This window comes from Abramis brama (assembly GCF_963993115.1).
Source record: "Abramis brama genome assembly, chromosome: 14".
In the NCBI taxonomy this organism is placed as follows: Eukaryota; Metazoa; Chordata; class Actinopteri; order Cypriniformes; family Leuciscidae; genus Abramis; species Abramis brama.
Window position 1 is genome coordinate 20,413,432 of NC_139976.1, and position 17,948 is coordinate 20,431,379.

The following is a 17,948-nucleotide window of genomic DNA, read 5'->3' on the forward strand; positions in this document are numbered from 1 at the left end:
ATACGAAAAAACGCATCGATTATGTCAAACTTGACGTTCTTAATATGAATAAAATGCCCCAGAAAAAAATATAATAAAAAACCGAATAAAACATGTGTCTGTAGTAACCATTGGCTATAAGGAGTTTAAAAAAAATAGATATTTTAATATTTTATATTATGAAAACTAAATAGGCCAATAGAAATAATATGGTTATTACGTGTGTGTTTGACTTATAAGTCAAATTTGTATAAATACAATTTTTTTTCTTGTTTTTGTAGGCTTTGTACTCATCTTTAGACATTTTAACTACGCAATGTGCTAAGTATCTTTTTTTAAAGTATACAGGGCATGTTTATTGGGTTAAATTTTATCTGTAAAAAATGTAGGGGGCCCAGAAATTTTGGTTTCCATAGGGCCCAGAATTTCTGGCGGCACCCCTGTATACACCCCTAGTATTAGAAAAATCACGATAGCAGTGCAGGGGTGGTAGCGAAATCACTTTTTTTCAGCTTATGAAGTTACTAACCCCCTAAGATAAATTCTGTTTTTGAAATCTGGTGTATATCTGGTTTAGGCTCATGTTAGGGATATTGTCAATATTCTATAATATGGTGCTTGGTATCGTTGGAAAGGGGACCTTTTAGGCTTTCATTTAAGCCCAGTATTGAATCTGTCTGACAAACACAGAGGTCACATGACTTCTTTAAACCAGAAATAACACACATTTTTTCACAATTTCCACCTAAACTGTATGCTTTCTTTTATCCCTGTGGCATGAAAGAACACCACGGACACAAAACTCAACAACTTCAATACTCAAGGCACTCTGATGACTCAGAAAATGTATAATATACTCATATTATTTATTTGTGAGAGCCTTAAATTAGACTTGTGCAGCCAGTGCAATAGAATGGACAAATAGAATACCCTATTAGTCCAGGGCCAAATGGCCTATCTATTCATGTAGGCTACAGTTGTAATAAAAAGTAATTGTTTCAATAGTGTTGTCAACATAACACTTGTAAGTGGTTTAACAAAATGTTTCTATCATGTATTTTGATATTCACCCACTTTCAGTTAGAATGTCAGAAAGTAGCTCATGCATGGAATGTTGATGAATTTTTACAGTTTGACAAGGTTTTGTCAGTTTTGTGAAAAGATTGTTGGTTCAGTTGACTGGTTATAACAACACTACCAACTATGCCATCTTCAATCAACTTCCATTGAGTTCCAGGGGTATTAAATGTAAGTACAAAATACTTTTTCTCTTGTGCTTGTGAATTGGTGGGGAATAGTAGCAGTAGCTAATGTAAGCTTGGTGTTTTTAGCAGGCTAGCTATCTAGCAGGCTAGCTAGCTTGCAGGTTAAACAGTGTAACAGTAACTGCTACAGTGCAGTCAGGGCTCTCAAGTGTCACGTGACAGTCACTCATTTCGGTCTTTTGTCATGCCTTCTCGCCACACATTGTATTTCTCACGCGGAAAAACTATTTATAATATATTTAATATGCCGCAGCGCCCAAAATGTCTCTGGCCGCGCCAGTCTCATTATGGAACCGGCAGGAATCAATCGCTGTAAAAATAGAGAGATGAGCAGCGCGCCGTCCGTGGTCTGTGCATCTTCAGGTTTATAATGGACGCGCGCTGCTGTCGAGATGCTGCGGCAGATGTGTCGCGTTTGAGCTCTGTGTATTTCTGCCGTAGTTTCGGGTTTCCACCTCCAACGAAGAGCAGCGTACATCCACTTCCCTTAACTTTGTCACTTTGTGATGTCCATCTCGGGACTCGATCGTGAAACCAGCGCTGAAGCGGTATCATATGGAGCAGACCGAGCGGCGGCTCCCGTCATATGGAGCAGACCGAGCGGCGGCTCCCGTCATATGTCGCGACTCGCCCGCCATCTCCTCCTTTGGAGTCAGAAGCATCTGAGGTCGCTTCGAGCCATTCACATCCCTGGTGTGCTCAACCGTGCAGCCGACGAGCTCTCACGGCAGCCGCCTCTTCCGGGAGAATGGCGACTCCATCCCCAGGCGGTCTAGCTGATATGGGAAATCTTCGGAGCCACTCAGATAGATCTGTTTGCCTCTCCGGACACGACCCATTGCCAGTGGTTCTATTCCCTGACCGAAGGAACCCTCGGCACGGATGCACTGGCACACAGCTGGCCCCAGGGCCTTCACAAATATGCGTTTCCCCCAGTGAGCCTTCTCGCACAGACTCTGTGCAAGATCAGGGAGGACGAGGAGCAGGTCCTGCTCGTTGCGCCGTATTGGCCCAACTGGACTTGGTTTGCAGAGCTCATGCTCCTCGCGACAGCCTCTCCTTGGCCGATTCCTCTGAGGAAAGACCTTCTCTCTCAGAGACGGGGCACCCTATGGCACCCACGTCCAGACCTCTGGAAACTCCATGTCTGGTCGCTGGACGGGACGCGGAGGTTCTAGGTAGTCTACCACAGGCTGTGGTAGACACCATCACTTCCCCCTCTACGAGGCGCCTCTATGCGTTGAAGTGGAACCTATTCGTCGGTTGGTGTTCTTCCCGCCGGGAAGACCCCCGAACTTGCCCGATCAGTGTTGTGCTTTCCTTCCTGCAAGATGGGTTGGAGCGAAGGCTGTCTCCCTCCACCCTCAAAGTGTATGTTGCCGCAATAGCCGCACATCACGATGCAGTAAAAGGTAAGTCTTTGGGAAAGCATGACCTGGTCATCAGGTTCCTTAGGGGTGCTAGGAGATCGTAATCCGCACCCCGTACCCTCTTGGGATGGTGTCTTCCCCTCGACAGAGTCTGCTCTGTCGTCTCTGCTGAGTACGCTCCCACCCTCCGGGCTGGGACTACCTCAGAGACTGCCATGTGTTCACTACCCTACGGGCTAGTGCACATGTGTTTTCCTAGTGCCTCCCTTCGGGCAGGTTTTGGGCTCCGCAGCGTTCCCTTTTACATCTTGGGCACGCTTTCCCAGTGTTATCCAATGTCCACTGAGCGGGTCTTGCGGAACAGCAGTGTGACCTCCCAGCTAAGCTTCCGTACATAAGAGATAAGTTTCAAGAAACTGTTGGCTGAAGCTTAGGCAGGGCGCTGGAAGGGGCCAGCACCATGGCGTTTTGTTAGGGATCCCAATTCGTTGGTAACTCCTACCAACGTGACGTAGGAGTGACCAAACGAAAAGGGAACGTCTCGGTTACGTATGTTAACCCTCGTTCCCTGAGTGAGGGAATGGAGACGTCACGTCCCGTCGCCATGGTTGCTGTACCTTCGTGGAGGACCGGACACCGTTCAGCTCCTCAGCGTATGCGCTCGCTTCCGCCTTTATACCCGCACTGGCAGGCGGGGCGCGGAATGCAAATGTTGTATGCCAATGTTCATTGGCTCGTTTTAGTTTCACTCGAAGGCAATTGGTCTCCCTAGTGTGATCCCAATTCGTTGGTAACTCCTACCGACGTGACGTCTCCATTCCCTCACTCAGGGAACGAGGGTTACCATACGTAACCGAGACGTATCCCAAACACTCCCCCATCTTCCATTGGTTGGAAAAACAGATAGTCCCACCCTAAACACATGCCATTGGTTGAGCCAATGTTGCTATTATAGCTGGTTAGTTTTTGCATGCATAATAATGCTAACATTTCTTTATTGTATTACCTAGTTGTTTTATCCGTGTCAAGTTTTCTGGAGGGATTTTAAAAGAAAGGGGCATAGATTCTTCTTTTAACCTCCTGTCAGGCACATTACGGCCACTATTTAGGTGTAAGGTGTTGAACATTTTTGGACTACTGTATCCTATGGAGATATACATTTACTTTACAATTTTAATATAGGCTATATCACTTATAAATGATTAAATACAAAATGAATAGTAGTTATTATGATTAATGTGGTTTGGAATTGGTAAAATGTAACTGGAAAAAAAATATGATCAGAAAATCAACGTGCCTAATAATTCTGCACGCAGTTGGTAGTTATAACCAGTCAACTGAACCAACAATCTTTTCACAAAACTGACAAAACATTGTCAAACTGTAAAAATCCAATCAACATTCCATGCATGAGCTACTTTCTGACATTCTAACTGAAAGTGGGTGAATATCAAAATACATGATAGAAACATTTTGTTAAACCACTTACAAGTGTTATGTTGACAACACTATTGAAACAATTACTTTTTATTACAACTGTACATGAATAAATAGGCCATTTGGCCCTGGACTAATAGGGTATTATATTTGTCCATTCTATTGGCTCTATTCTATTTTGAAGACTTGCACTGGCTGCACAAGTCTAATTTAAGGCTCTCACAAATAAATAGTATGGGTATATTATACATTTTCTGAGTCATCAGAGTGCCTTGAGTATTGAGTTTTGTGTCCGTGGTGTTCTTTCATGCCACAGGGATAAAAGAAAGCATACAGTTTAGGTGGAAATTGTGAAAAAAATGTGTGTTATTTCTGGTTTAAAGAAGTCATGACCTCTGTGTTTGTCAGACAGATTCAGTATTGGGTTTAAAGGAACACTCCACCCATTTGCATTAAGCTTTGCAATGTTAGAAACCCAGTCATACTATTGAATGGTCGTGCAACATTTTCTCATTTTCCCCTGAGACGAGAGAAATCTGTATTTACCTCTTTACACTTCCTCCTACAGTGACGCAAAAATCATCATTTTGCGTCATTGTAGGAGGAAGTGTAAGAGGGGGGGATTTCTGTTAAGACTACAAGCACTAGTTCCCACCCTTTCAAACCCGTCCATAGGGGGTTGGACCTAATGCGCTAACAGACCTATCACAGATCAGTGCCAGTGCGTTTGATTTCACCGGCAGAAACCTGCATGTCCGGCCGTCGAGATCGTCCAAAATGTCCGGGATTCGGCTTTGCTTTCTACGGTCGCCATTCATTGTTTACATGCACACCTTTTGTTTCAATCTAACTGAATTCATTCTGATTGGTGAATCTGAATGTAGTGTTTACATGAACGCTAAACAAGTGATCGGTTGATGTGCGTTTTACCATTGCTAAGAAAATACCCGCTCCTCAATGAGAGATAGCCCACGAGACCGGCGTGTCTCACAGGCGCCGCTCATCAGTAATCACGCCACCGGCTTTTGCGCTCTATAGTCGCCATTCATCATGTTTACTGTGGCGAGCAGGACGAGGCTAGGGCTGCGGGAGAAAGACGCGAGGCCGGTGGCGTGATTGGCCCTAGTCTCGTCCTGCTCGCCACAGTAAACACAATGAATGGCGACTGTAGAACGCAAAAGCCGAATCCCGGACATTTTGTGCAATATGCGATCTCAAAAACCCAGGCAGACTCACGGAGACTACTAGTAACTTAGCTTAGCTTTACTGTTTACAACTGCTCTCTAACCGGTATGCGTGGCTTGGGAGTGGCCTCGTAGAGCAGCGAAGCAAGTGCATTCTGGGAGTTGTTGTCTTTCATCCACATGAGCCAAAAATACATTTTCTGGCTTTTCTCAGTCCAGAAAGCTCCAAATTCAAAAATAATTTAACATTTCTTCTACATAAATGACCCAATTTAAATACACATTCATCTTTCCAGAGGTGGAGTGTCCCTTTAAATGAAAGTCTAAAAGGTCCCCTTTCCAACGATAGAATACTGACAATATCCCTAGCATAAGCCTAAACCAGATATACACCAGATTTCAAAAACGGAATTTATCTTAGGGGGTTAGTAACTTCATGAGCTGAAAAAAGTGATTTCGCTACCACCCCTGCACTGCTATCGTGATTTTTCTAGTACTAGGGGTGTATACCTTGCCAAAAATCACTATGAGACTTTGTCCCCCCAGATGATACCGATGGACCAAATTTGGGGCCCTGGCTCATGGACTACTCCTGTCATTAATACGCTGTGGTCTAGTCATCAACAGAAAATCAACGGATTGAGAGGGGAGAAAAATGGATTTTGGCATGACATTTCTTGCGTGTGCGTGAGAGCGTGAGATTGATGCTGAAAGCGTGAGTGTCACGCCAGATGCGTGAGAGTTGGCAACCCTGCACATATACAGACACAAACGCACAGAAACTTGTCGTCAACACTGCCCCCCGACTTAATCAATAAAATATGTTTTTCACAGTATCAAGGTAGTAATGTCGTGTTTGAAGCAGTTAAACTTAGTGTCACTATTAGTAGAGACGCTCCAGCCAAACACTGTTGAGATTCACAGATAACGTAATTCGCACACGCTCAATCAATCAAATCAATCAATCAATCAATCAATCAATCTCTCTCTCTCATTCTGTAATAACTGCTCAAGCCTCCATTTCTAGCTCTTAAATCACAATACACATTTTTTATTAGTACACTTGTATGGTTTTAGCGCAATATATATAATTGACACACTACCTTTCAAAAGTTTAGCATCGGTTAAATTGTTGTAATGCCTCTTATACTCAATGTTGCATTACTGATCTGAAATGCAGTAAAAACAGTAATATTGTGAAATGGTATTAAAATTATAAAAAATAACAGTTTAAAAGTAACATATAAAAAAATAACAGTTTAAAATGACACGTTTCTATTTTAATATACATTTTAAAATATGTCAAGTCAAGTCAAGTCATCTTCATTTATATAGCGCTTTTAACAATGTAGATTGTTCCAAAGCAGCTTTACATTGATAATAGGAAATTAAAGTAAAGTGTTTTGGCTTTATAGCAGCTCTAGAATAAAGTTATTGTCCAGCTAAAGTTAGTTTGATTGATTCACTTCTGTCGCAACGATCATAAGTTATTAACTTAGTTATTAAACACGACACCGTTTTAACAGAAAACTGTTTAACAGAAAACAGAAAGTTCTTTCTGCGCAAACTTCAAAAACACGAACCAGTGAGAACGCCGATGGAGTGCACATGCGTATTACGAGTTCAGTCTATAGGTATGTGTGTTTGAATATATGTAACTTTTTCCTGTGATTTCTAAGCTGAAATTTCAGCAGTCATTACTCCAGTTTTCATTGTCACATGATCCTTCAGAAATCATTCTAAATTGCTGAGTTGGTGCTCACGAAAAATTGCATATAATTATCAATGTTGAAAAAAGTTGTGCTATGGAATATTTTGTGGAAAGCATGTTAAAAAAAAAAAAAAAAAAAAAAATCAGGATAATTTGATGAATATAAAATAAAATAAAAATCTGTATTTATTTATTTATTTACACAATTTCATAACAGTATTAATTTATTTAAACTAAAAATAAAAACACTTTTGAATGGTATAGTGTACATGTGTTGTCAAGATTTATTTTCATAAAGTGCTCTGAAAGCGTTCGTAGTCCAGTATATTTTGATGGTTGAGTTAATAGATGTGACGTGTTTAACTGTCTTAAAAATGTAATCTAAATGTCTGGGATTAAATCACTAATGCAACTATTTGTTTCATTATAAACCTGACTAATGAAATTACTGTGCAAAATTTCTTTGCTTCGTAATTCAGTAAATCCCTCCTCTTGTCATTCCATTTCAACATCTGTGGGGTGTGGCCAACTGTACATGACTGTACATCATTTCAAACATTTTTCATAAATACCTTTCATTTCGTTAAGGGTTTAACTTTAACTTTTTCGACAATGGAAGAATATAATTTTGCCCAACCCTGATGAGCACACGTGTTGTCATACTGCCTGAACTACTGTTACACAACCAGAAGAAAATTATGTTTCTGCTCCTAGCCTAAAACCTTTATGGAGTATCTTATTTATATTCATGGCTTGTATGTTCAGTAAATTGTTCAACAAAACATAATATTGGGAAGTACGTTACATCACAGTAGTAATATCCAATACCAACAATATTTTACAGACTTGGGCGAAGCAATAAAAACCTGAGAGGTGCATTTCTCATAAGTGCAGTTTTATGTGTGTACGTTATGTCTGTGTGCATCATCCATCTATTTAGCCAGTTGTTCTTTGTTTGGTCACAGGTTATAAAAACATGTATTGCTAATGTTTGTCTTGGATTAGCTCACTGTGCAGTGTGTAAGTGTCTATGTGTGCAGTGAAGTATTTTGTGTCTTATTTTATAGTTCAGTATAACAACAGGGGAGGTCTGAGAGTCACACAATACAAAGGATTACTGCTGTTGAAACCTTTGCAGTCAAAATTGTCAATCAGGCCGCTTTCACACCGTGGGTTGATTTTACAGTAAAATGGCAGCTGACTTCACAAAAATGTCCAACTCCTCCAGAGGCATCAATGATGTGGACAAATCCTAAAACCTGCTGAGTTCACACATTCACATGAATGACCTCATTGCAAAATACTCTACAGCAGATCAGAGAAGAAAGCACTAGAATACAGCACACAGAAACTGTGATCACTCAAACCAACCCATAAAGCAGGGGTACTCAAATTACATGGTTTGGGGGCCACTTTCAGACCTGAAAGTAATCATACTTTTATGATTATGTGGCTTAAAATTGTGTCTGTTCTTACATGTAGCTGTGGTTGTTGGTTACTGAACATTTCAATTACCTTGTTTATTAAAGCAGTCATAAGTCATTCTGTAAGTGCAAAAAGGACCCTATTTACTTTAATACATATTCCTGGTCTTAATGTGAATGATTCATTCATTTGCATTATACTTTGAACATACCACAAAAGCCAATATTTTATGTGATACTATTAACAATAACCAATAAAAGGACAAAATTAATCATCTATTCCATGATGTGTTAAAAAATGCAAACACTAAAAATAAATTATTTTAAGTGAAAGTATGAAAAAAAGATTTTAATTTTGAGACTGCAAAATATTATATTTATCAGTGTTATTAAATGTTATTATATTTATCAGTGTTATTAAAGTGTAAAAATAAGCAGAAGAGAGCATGTACAATTAAATATCCAATATCAGCCAATATACACTACCACTCAAGTTTGGGGTCAGTAAGATTTTTATTTTTAAAGAAATTAATACATACTGAATATCACTCAGCAAGGACACATCAGTTTCCACAAAAATCTTAATATAATATCATCATCATCATAATATAAACATTGTCATTTATATCATATTTTATATTTTATGATAATAAAATCTCAGGTCTGAATATTAAAATGAGAAATGTTATTTAAGCATAAAATCTGCATATTAGAATGACTTCTGAGAAATCATGTGACACCAAAGACCTGAATAAAGACTACTGAAAATTCAGCTTTGCCATCACATCACAGATATAAAACACATTTGAAAATATATTAAAATAGAAATTCACTATTTTAAATAGTAATGATATTTTAGAATATTACTGTATTTTTGATTCAATAAATGGAGATTAAGAGCATAATAGACTACTTTCAAAAACAAAAAAACAAAAATTATTGAACCCCAACCTTTGAACGGTAGTGTACATCTAAAATTTTCCAATGACAATTAAAAAAAATATTATTGACATCAAATAATATTGACAGATAACAATGTGATGCAGATATACTGTGAATCCCTAATTTATTGTATTTGGCCAGGAAACACAAAGAACACAGACAAACCTAGAATTCTGCCATAATGAACAAGACGTCTAAACTGCAAACAAATGACAACAAAATCAAATGTGACGCAACATACTAGAACTCATCCAATTTAGACAAATGAAATACGGAAACTCCCATTCCTAAATTTTTTTATTTTTTTATTAGATTGTGGTGTACAGGCCACTCGGGGGTTTGGGTCTACTTTGAGTATCACAACTTCGAACTGAAGAAGCTCTCAGCGGAACAAGATGGCTGTATACACAATTACACATGTGCACATCTGTGTGTAAGGCTGTTTGTGTGTTTCACTAGATTCTCTCCAGCTGTATGTGAGTACATCACTGTCTCTCTGCACTTTTAAAAAGGGAGAGTGTGGCACAATTGAGGCAAGAGAAAGGAACTCTGTGTTTCACAAAGGGGCTCTTTGAAGCCAATGAAAGGAAAGGAGACTTACCCTGTGGCTTCTGGGCTTCCTCTGCTTCCAGTGGACTGTGAGAGAGAGAGAGAGAGAGAGAGAGAGAGAGAGAGAGAGAGAGAGAGAGAGAGAGAGAGAGAGAGAGAGAGAGAGAAGGCAAAGATTAATGAGCTTATGAATTAATATGTGGCAAGCAAACAAAAGATGACACAGCTGCTCCTGAAACCTAATCACCACTTTGCCGCCCCTCACGGCATTTCCATTGTCCTGCTTAAGACAGATAAGAATGGGAACTCAGTGGTAGATAAAAGCATGAGAAACCACACACACATAATAAATGATACACATTGGTAAAAGGATTATTCAAGCACTGTAAAGACTAACAACAGGTCAATCTAGAACTTGTAAAGTCATTGTAATTTTCTTTACTGTCATGCAGGCTGTGTCATGGACTTTTTATATAACACTTCTATGTTTGGATATCAATAAAATCTGTGAAAAACAAATAAATCGTGAAAGGCACATATCTGAGATGAAACCATACATTTAAAAATGTGTGCCTATTAGTTCATCAATGCTTTGAGGCCATAAGCTAGTTCACACTTAAAAAGTGATGTGTGCAGCTATAGGCAAGTTTTTGGTCGGGAAAATCATAGGAGGTGGGAAATATACACACCAGTTATTTCAGCACATAGAGAAGTTTGAAATAAATTAAGGCGGTGAAACGGAGTTGTGGCTCCGGCATTATTATTCCCATTTAATTATTCCCATGTGTGGTTTGTACACAGCTGTTCACAAGTATAAAGTACAAGAGACGCAACAATTACAATGTAACTATCATATTATGGTTAATATATAATAATATAATATATAATAATATATTTAATAAGATCAAAGGTATCTAATCTAAAAAGAAAATACGCTTTTCATATTAAACGATACAACAGACATTTATCATTTAGTTTACTGCTTTCAAATAAGAATTTATATTACTTAAATTGATAATACTTAGTATATTTATATAAATCACACATGGATTTATTTTATACAAATCTATATACAGTAATCTGATATTATACAAATCTATATAATCTAATGTAAGGTAACTTATATTTATTTACAGTATATTATGTCATACCTTCTCATTATATCATACCTTAAACTTCTCTAATGACAAATCAAGCATCTGATAGACATTTGCAGGGTGTTCCAAAGGAACTTATTTTGTGAAGTGAAGTTCAACATATATTCACTATCCCGTGCTCAGTGAATAAGGAGCAGTGAACACTGCGAATGAACCCTGTTGATTGGACCCACAGCTATGATTTATGCTGTGAAGCAACTAAAGCCTGATGACTATAAAAAAAAATAAAAAATAAGTATGTGTATACAAATATATGTAATGTATATAAATTTTACACATAGAAACCATGTTAAAACAGGAATAGAAACTACTAAGCAATTCCATTTAATTTTAGAACGAAATTCAAGAAATAACAGCACAAACATGACCAGCAAAAATATATGTCATTATAAAACCACAACTAACAGGAAAAAACACGTTTTTATCAGACAGCACATATGAGTAGAGGCTTATCTACACCCAAGGCAAGCACAAAGAGCCATGAACTACCATAGTAGAGTACTAGTAGAGTTTTCTTTTCCCTATGAGAGTTCACCAAAGGTTGTGTTACAATGAGTCAATGTTTATACAACTGACATTTCTGAAAAACAAACAAAGCTTTCTGTGTTTAGAGTGTACAAGTTACTGCTAGAGGAGAAATATGGCATAAATGTGTAAGAGACACCCCACTGGGGGAAACACTTCTAAATAACATGACAAATTTAAAGGGATATTTACACAACGTCCACATTTTTTAGGTATCCAAAGTTTTTCCAGAAAATTACAAAAATAATAAATGTGAATGCTTACATATTGTTGTTTGCAAATATCTTAAATTGTAATAATGCGTTTAGTCATACTGGTCTTGGTATGAAGTTTAGAAGGAAGTTCACCTTCACCCAAAAAATAAAATTGTCATAATTTTCTCACTCTCATGTCCTTTCAAAGGCACATTGCTGTTATTATTGCAGTGAAACACAAAACGACTTATGAAAAGATCTACAGTATGTGAAGAATTTTTCAAAGTTCATCATGACCACATGGCGCTTATGGCACAGGTTTGATGCCATGGGAATTGGTTATGAGCATTTGAGTAACATTCTAATCTGATTTTATAGCTGCAGCAGAGGGGGGTGATTATAAGTGTGTGAGAAACAGACCAAATAGAAGTTATTCAAATTTATGTTTGAATAATATATTCAAAGTATATTCTTTTTGGACCTTGTCAGCTCATGATCACCAACTGCTGCAGTCCTTTTGTGTTCCATGGGGACAAAATACAGCATGCAGTACAGTTTTGAAACAACATGAGGGTGAGTAAACAATGCTGATTGGCTGAAGACAATTTCTGGAAGGGCAAGAACTATCCTTCGCCCCAGGAATGTTCTGAAAATCCTTCTAAAGCAAATCCAACCATGGCCCTGAACCTGACATGTTGGGTTTCTGAGAGAGGTCAAATGACTTGGATGCACTCATCCTGGTCAACAGAAACAGAGGAAGAAATAAAGGAAAAAGATGGAATAGGAAGTTTGGGAAGGTCAAACAATACAATTCGGAATAGAAGAACGTAGGAGAGAGCGAAGGAAATGAAAACATTTGATGAAAGAGTAGGTAAGAGGTTGAAACAGCATGACCCAACTTATTCATTCATAAAGAATGGCCTTGATATTACAGCAGCCTGCAGCTGAACCCTATTAGACATGCTGGATGTGTTTTCAGGGGACAGAATTACACAGGTACACATAATCCGGTTATATATTGCTTTCCTCCCTACTAGTCATTTAGCACATCTCTACTGGGATCCATTTTAAAGAGATTCTTCTCATTTAGTATATCTCATATTTTTAATCGAACTCTAAATAAAATGTTTTACCAACACTGTATTTTTAGCTTTCCTTTACCTCAAGGTATTGTGTCAGATAATCAGCCCAACATGGCTGCATTTGTTATAACACAAAACAGATGAGCAAAAAAAAAAAAATCCTACATCCTTTCTGTTACCTTATAACAGTCAAAAGTTTGGAAACATCTACTTGTTGTACTTGTACAGGTCCCACCCATCTCTGGCTACAAAAAGTTCAAGGAAGAAAACACCCCCAGAGTCAGCGAGAGCGGGGGAGGTTGATGACTCACCGACAGACTACATGGCTACTGACCCAGGAACGAAACAGACAACGAGAGTGATGATCAACAAGACACCTGAGAATTAAGCTCCAGAGTTGTAGATGTGGCTGGACCACGGAAACATCCTACGCAGGCCTGAGAAGACACCAAGGCTTGAAAAAGTGCTTGCTGTCAGAGCAACAGGTAACTCGCATTGACCGTTACTTCTTACGAAGCAGGTCAAATAAGTCAAGTGAAGTTCAGCAGAAGGACCAAAATCAAAGTCTGCAGAACATCAATCCCCCTGTTCGAGAGGAAAATTATGAGCCAAGCATAGTGGTGCCCCACAAGCCCAACCTGCCGCAGCCTTCAACCGAGAACAAGATTCAGGGGCGAAAACCACAAGTCAAGTGGCCAAAATCCTGTGAGAAAAAGGAGTGGGAGACTATTGACACAGAAATCAGTAACCTCCTGGGAGAACTGAGGGGAACTGCAGTCAAGAGACCTGATTTACAACTATGGTGCAGAGTGCTTTGGGACGGCAGAAAAGAGGAAGAAAACATCACCCACCCTGACGAACTCCAGGAGACAGCAGTCTATCCTACTGTCTCCTGGAGTTCGTCAGGGTGGGTGATGTTTTCTTCCTCTTTTCTGCCGTCCCAAAGCACTCTGCACCATAGTCAAGGAAAGAAGGCAGCTGAAAAAACAATGTAAAAAGGCTCCAGAGGAGGAGGAGGGAATTAATCTGCTACAGGCAGAAATTAAGAACCGACTGGCAACCTTGAGGAGAGCTGAGAATCTGAGAATGAGGTGTAAAATGAAGGAGCAAGCAAGATCAAACTTCTTCAAAGACCCCTACAAGTTTGCAAAAAAGCCTTTTCACAAAGGAAAAAAGTGGCAAACTCAAAACATCAAAGAAAGATCTGGAAACTTACCTCAAACAGAGCCACACTGACAGCCAGCAATGCAGACAGACAACTCTTCCACCCAATATGCCACCGATACACTCCCCAGAACATCAGCTGGACATCAGCCCGCCCAGGTGGAGCAAAGTGGAGAGAATTATATGTTGGGCAAGAGCTGCATCCTCCCCTGGGCCCAATGGAGTCCCATACCGGCTTTATAAGAACAAACCAGAGGTATTGCACTTTCTATGGAGGATGATGAAAGTAGTGTGGCAGAAACAAGCAATTCCAACTGCATGGAGGAGGGCAGGAGGCATCCTAATCCCAAAGGAATAGGACTCTGTGGACATCAGCCAGTTCCGCCAAATCAGCCTCCTGAACATTGAAGGCAAAATCTTCTTTAGTGTAGTGGCTCACAGGCTGACAGCCTACCTGGAAAAGAACCACTATATTGATACCATGGTGCAGAAAGCAGGGATTCCAGGCTTCTTTGGTTGCTTGGAGTCTTAGAGTCTACACAAAAAAATGATATGGAATCAAATCAAAGCTGCCAAAAAGGATGGAAGAGATCTCCATGCATTCTTGGACCTCGCAAATGCCTTTGGGTCAGTTCCTCACAATCTCCTCTGGACTGCATTCCACTATTTCAGCATCCCAGAGGCAATCACCTGCCCCGTCAAATCCTATTTAAGACCTACAGCTATGCCTGACAACTGATGAGTGTACCACAGCATGGCAACGATTAGAAATAGGAATAATGGCATCTCACCTCTAGCGTTCATGATAGCTATGGAGGTCATCATCCGCGCATCTCGGTGGGTAGTAGGAGGTCAGAAGCTCAAATCTGGTCTTTGTCTCCCTCCCATCAGAGCCCATATGGACAATATGACCATCCTCACCACAACCAAGGCTTGTGCTAGGTGGCTGCTGAACATGCTACAGGAGAACATCCAGTGGGCCCAGATGGAAATAAAGCCAAGCAAGTCCAGGAGCATTTCAGTCATCAAGGGGAAGCGGTCGGAACAGCGGTTTTATGTGAGCAAGGAGCCTATACCAACAGTAGCAGAGAAGCCAATCAAGAGTCTTGGACGTTGGTACCATGCCACCCTCAAGGACACAGAGCAAGTAGTCCAGCTTAGGCAGGACACCATGCGCTGCCTTGAGAGTATCAACAAGACCATGCTCCCTGGCAGGCTAAAGCTGTGGTGCCTTCAATTTGGGCTACTACCCAGGATGATGTGGCCTCTTACCATCTATGAGGTACCAATCTCAAAGGTAGAAAAGCTGGAGAGGTTGGTCAGCTCACTTGCCAAAAACTGGCTGGGACTCCCCAGATGCTTTACTAACATCAGACTGTATGGAAAAGGCATCTTGGAGATTCCTGTTTCCAGCCTTGCAGAAGAGTTCAAGTGCTCTAAAGTAAGGCTGGAAATGACACTAACAGGGTCCCGTGACCCAGGTGTTTCCCAAACAGCTCCTACCCTGGTGACCGGAAGGAAATGGAACCTAGCTGCAGCTACTCATCAGGCGAAGTCAGACATCAGGGACGGAGACATCATTGGCAATGTGCAACAAGGGAGAAGAGGCCTTGGCCTTGGAGAGAGCAGACCATCGTGGCATAGGGCAGCTCCAGCTCAGCGCCGACGGCTGGTTGTCGAGGAGGTGCGTAGTCACGAGCAGGCAACGAGGTGTGCAAAGGCTGTTTCACAAGCCAAGCAAGGGCAGTGGATGAGATGGGAGGGAGTTGAGAGGAGAAAGTTCTCTTGGAGGGAGCTGATGGGCATGGAAGCATTTCACATCAGCTTCATCTAACGTGCAACGTACAACGTCCTGCCTTCCCCCTCAAACCTCAACCAGTGGTATGGAGAAGACCCGACGTGCCCCCTCTGTCCATCCCCCGCAAACCTCAAACACATTCTGGTTGGATGCAAGACAAGCTTGTCACAAGGCCGCTATACCTGGCGGCACAACCATGTCCTTAAGTGCCTAGCAGTTACCTTGGAGAGCAGACGGATAAAGATCAATGCCCTGCCTCCTCCATCATTCCATTCTTCATACGCAAGGGAGTTCATCCAAGAAGGTGCAAAGACAGTCCATTCAACATCAGACATCAGCCAGCTCGGAAGGGCTCGAGACTGGAAGTTGGTGGCAGATCTGAACCAAAGGCTTTACTTCCCTTCTGAGATCACCACAACAAACCTCAGACCAGACCTTGTGCTCTGGTCCTCCTCACTTCACATCGTGTTCATCATTGAGCTTACCGTTCCCTGGGAGGCTGCTGTAGAGGAGGCATTTGAGTGCAAGAGCCTTAAGTACACCGAGTTGGCAGCTGATGCTGAGCAACGCGGATGGAAATCCAAGGTTTGCCCAGTGGAAGTCGGCTGCAGAGGCTTCGTGGGCAAGTCAACCATCAGGCTGCTTAAGAAATTGGGATGCGAGGCCAAACCCTACACCAAACCATCAAAGCCCTCTCAGGTGGGACACCAGGTGCTGCCGACAAGCCCTCTGCAGGTGTTGTGGGCCTATCATTGAAACACCAGAGAAGGAGGGTGCCTACCTGATGACCCCACTGAAGCTTAAAACCCCCATTCTCATCCCACTCAGCCACCACCACAGTGAGGAAATTACTCCGATGGATGCATCGTCACCACTCATACATCAGACCTGTCACCACCACAGAGAGGAAACCACTCCGATGGATGCATCGTCACCTCTCATTAGGGCTTTGACTCCGAACTTCGTTATTCGAATAGAATTCAAATATTTTAAAAAATAATGATATCCGAATTAATATTAGGCATCCTTTAATATTCGAACCAGTTATGGGCATTATTTTTTGTAATTGTGTTTGCTTGTAAACGTTGTTTTCAATTCAGATTCCAAGGCTTTTTCACACCTGGTGAAGTTGTGAATCGCGAGCTCATTAGCAAGGCTATTATTGGTCATCTGGGCTCTGGTAGGTGACGTTAGCGTCCTGGTTAGCGCCTATTTTGTATACCAAAACAATGGCCGCGCCAACGCCTACAACAACCACGCCTGACGAGGAGTTCGAAATCTACACTCCTGACAATTTGAAAAGCAATGTGTGGCGCTACGTTGGGTTACCAAAGAAACTCACAAGTAAGGACAAAGTCCATTTGTAAAAAAAAAAAAAAAAAAAAAAAAAAAGTCATGACAGTGTGTTTTTCTTCTGAAAACATCATTGCCTGCCTATTGACATTGATACACTGCCCTCTGGTAGACAGAACATATACAACTTAAGTTTGATACCAATATAGGTCTTACTGAAGGCATTTTAAATGGTCAAAATATTATTAATAAATATTCAAATATATTCGATTTTTAATAAACAAACTAATTTCGAATATGATTTTTGGGCAAAAGTCAAAGCCCTACCTCTCATACCTCAGGTCTTAAACAGGGGATTGTTTCACCTAGTCCTAACTTCTTGAGGTGCATCCTCAGGTGTTTTTTAAACTGTATTGACTAAGTTTACATGTATGCTGGTGCTGGACAGTTGTTGGCTGCTTTTCCTTTATTATCCGCTCCAACCCATCATAATTTTAGATTAAAAAGTAATTCAGATTTTTGACAAACTTTTGGTAGTACAGATTTGCATGGTAATTCAAATTAAAGGTGCAAATGCTCAAAGATAACACCTCTTTGATCGAGTCAAAGATTACCAAGGCAGAATATCATGTGGTCAGATCAAGTCCACCGCCAGCACGTCTGCTGCACACAATCTCACTGATTCTCAAACATACCTGAGAAAATAGCTAAAGACTACCATTGCGTCACCTCATAAAATCGCATCCGCTTTGGCCGTTGTCAGTGATATTCAACGTCTCGTTCAGGTTTACTTTCACTATAACACATAAGCCTACACAAACCAGATAAGACACTTAACAATACAGACAACTAAAGACTAAACAGTAACATGCCG

General features: G+C 40.7%; 1 protein-coding gene across 3 annotated transcripts in view; it reads right to left on the minus strand.

Moving 5' to 3' along the window:
* The window catches only part of svild (supervillin d), a 287,700-nt gene that overhangs the window by 135,512 nt on the left and 134,240 nt on the right, over window positions 1-17,948 (minus strand). For all 3 annotated transcript variants that reach the window (XM_084135929.1, XM_084135927.1, XM_084135928.1), the window contains exon 3: window positions 9,914-9,948. In XM_084135929.1, coding sequence (XP_083992055.1) covers window positions 9,914-9,948 — 35 coding nt within the window. The remainder of the gene's footprint in view (window positions 1-9,913; window positions 9,949-17,948) is intronic.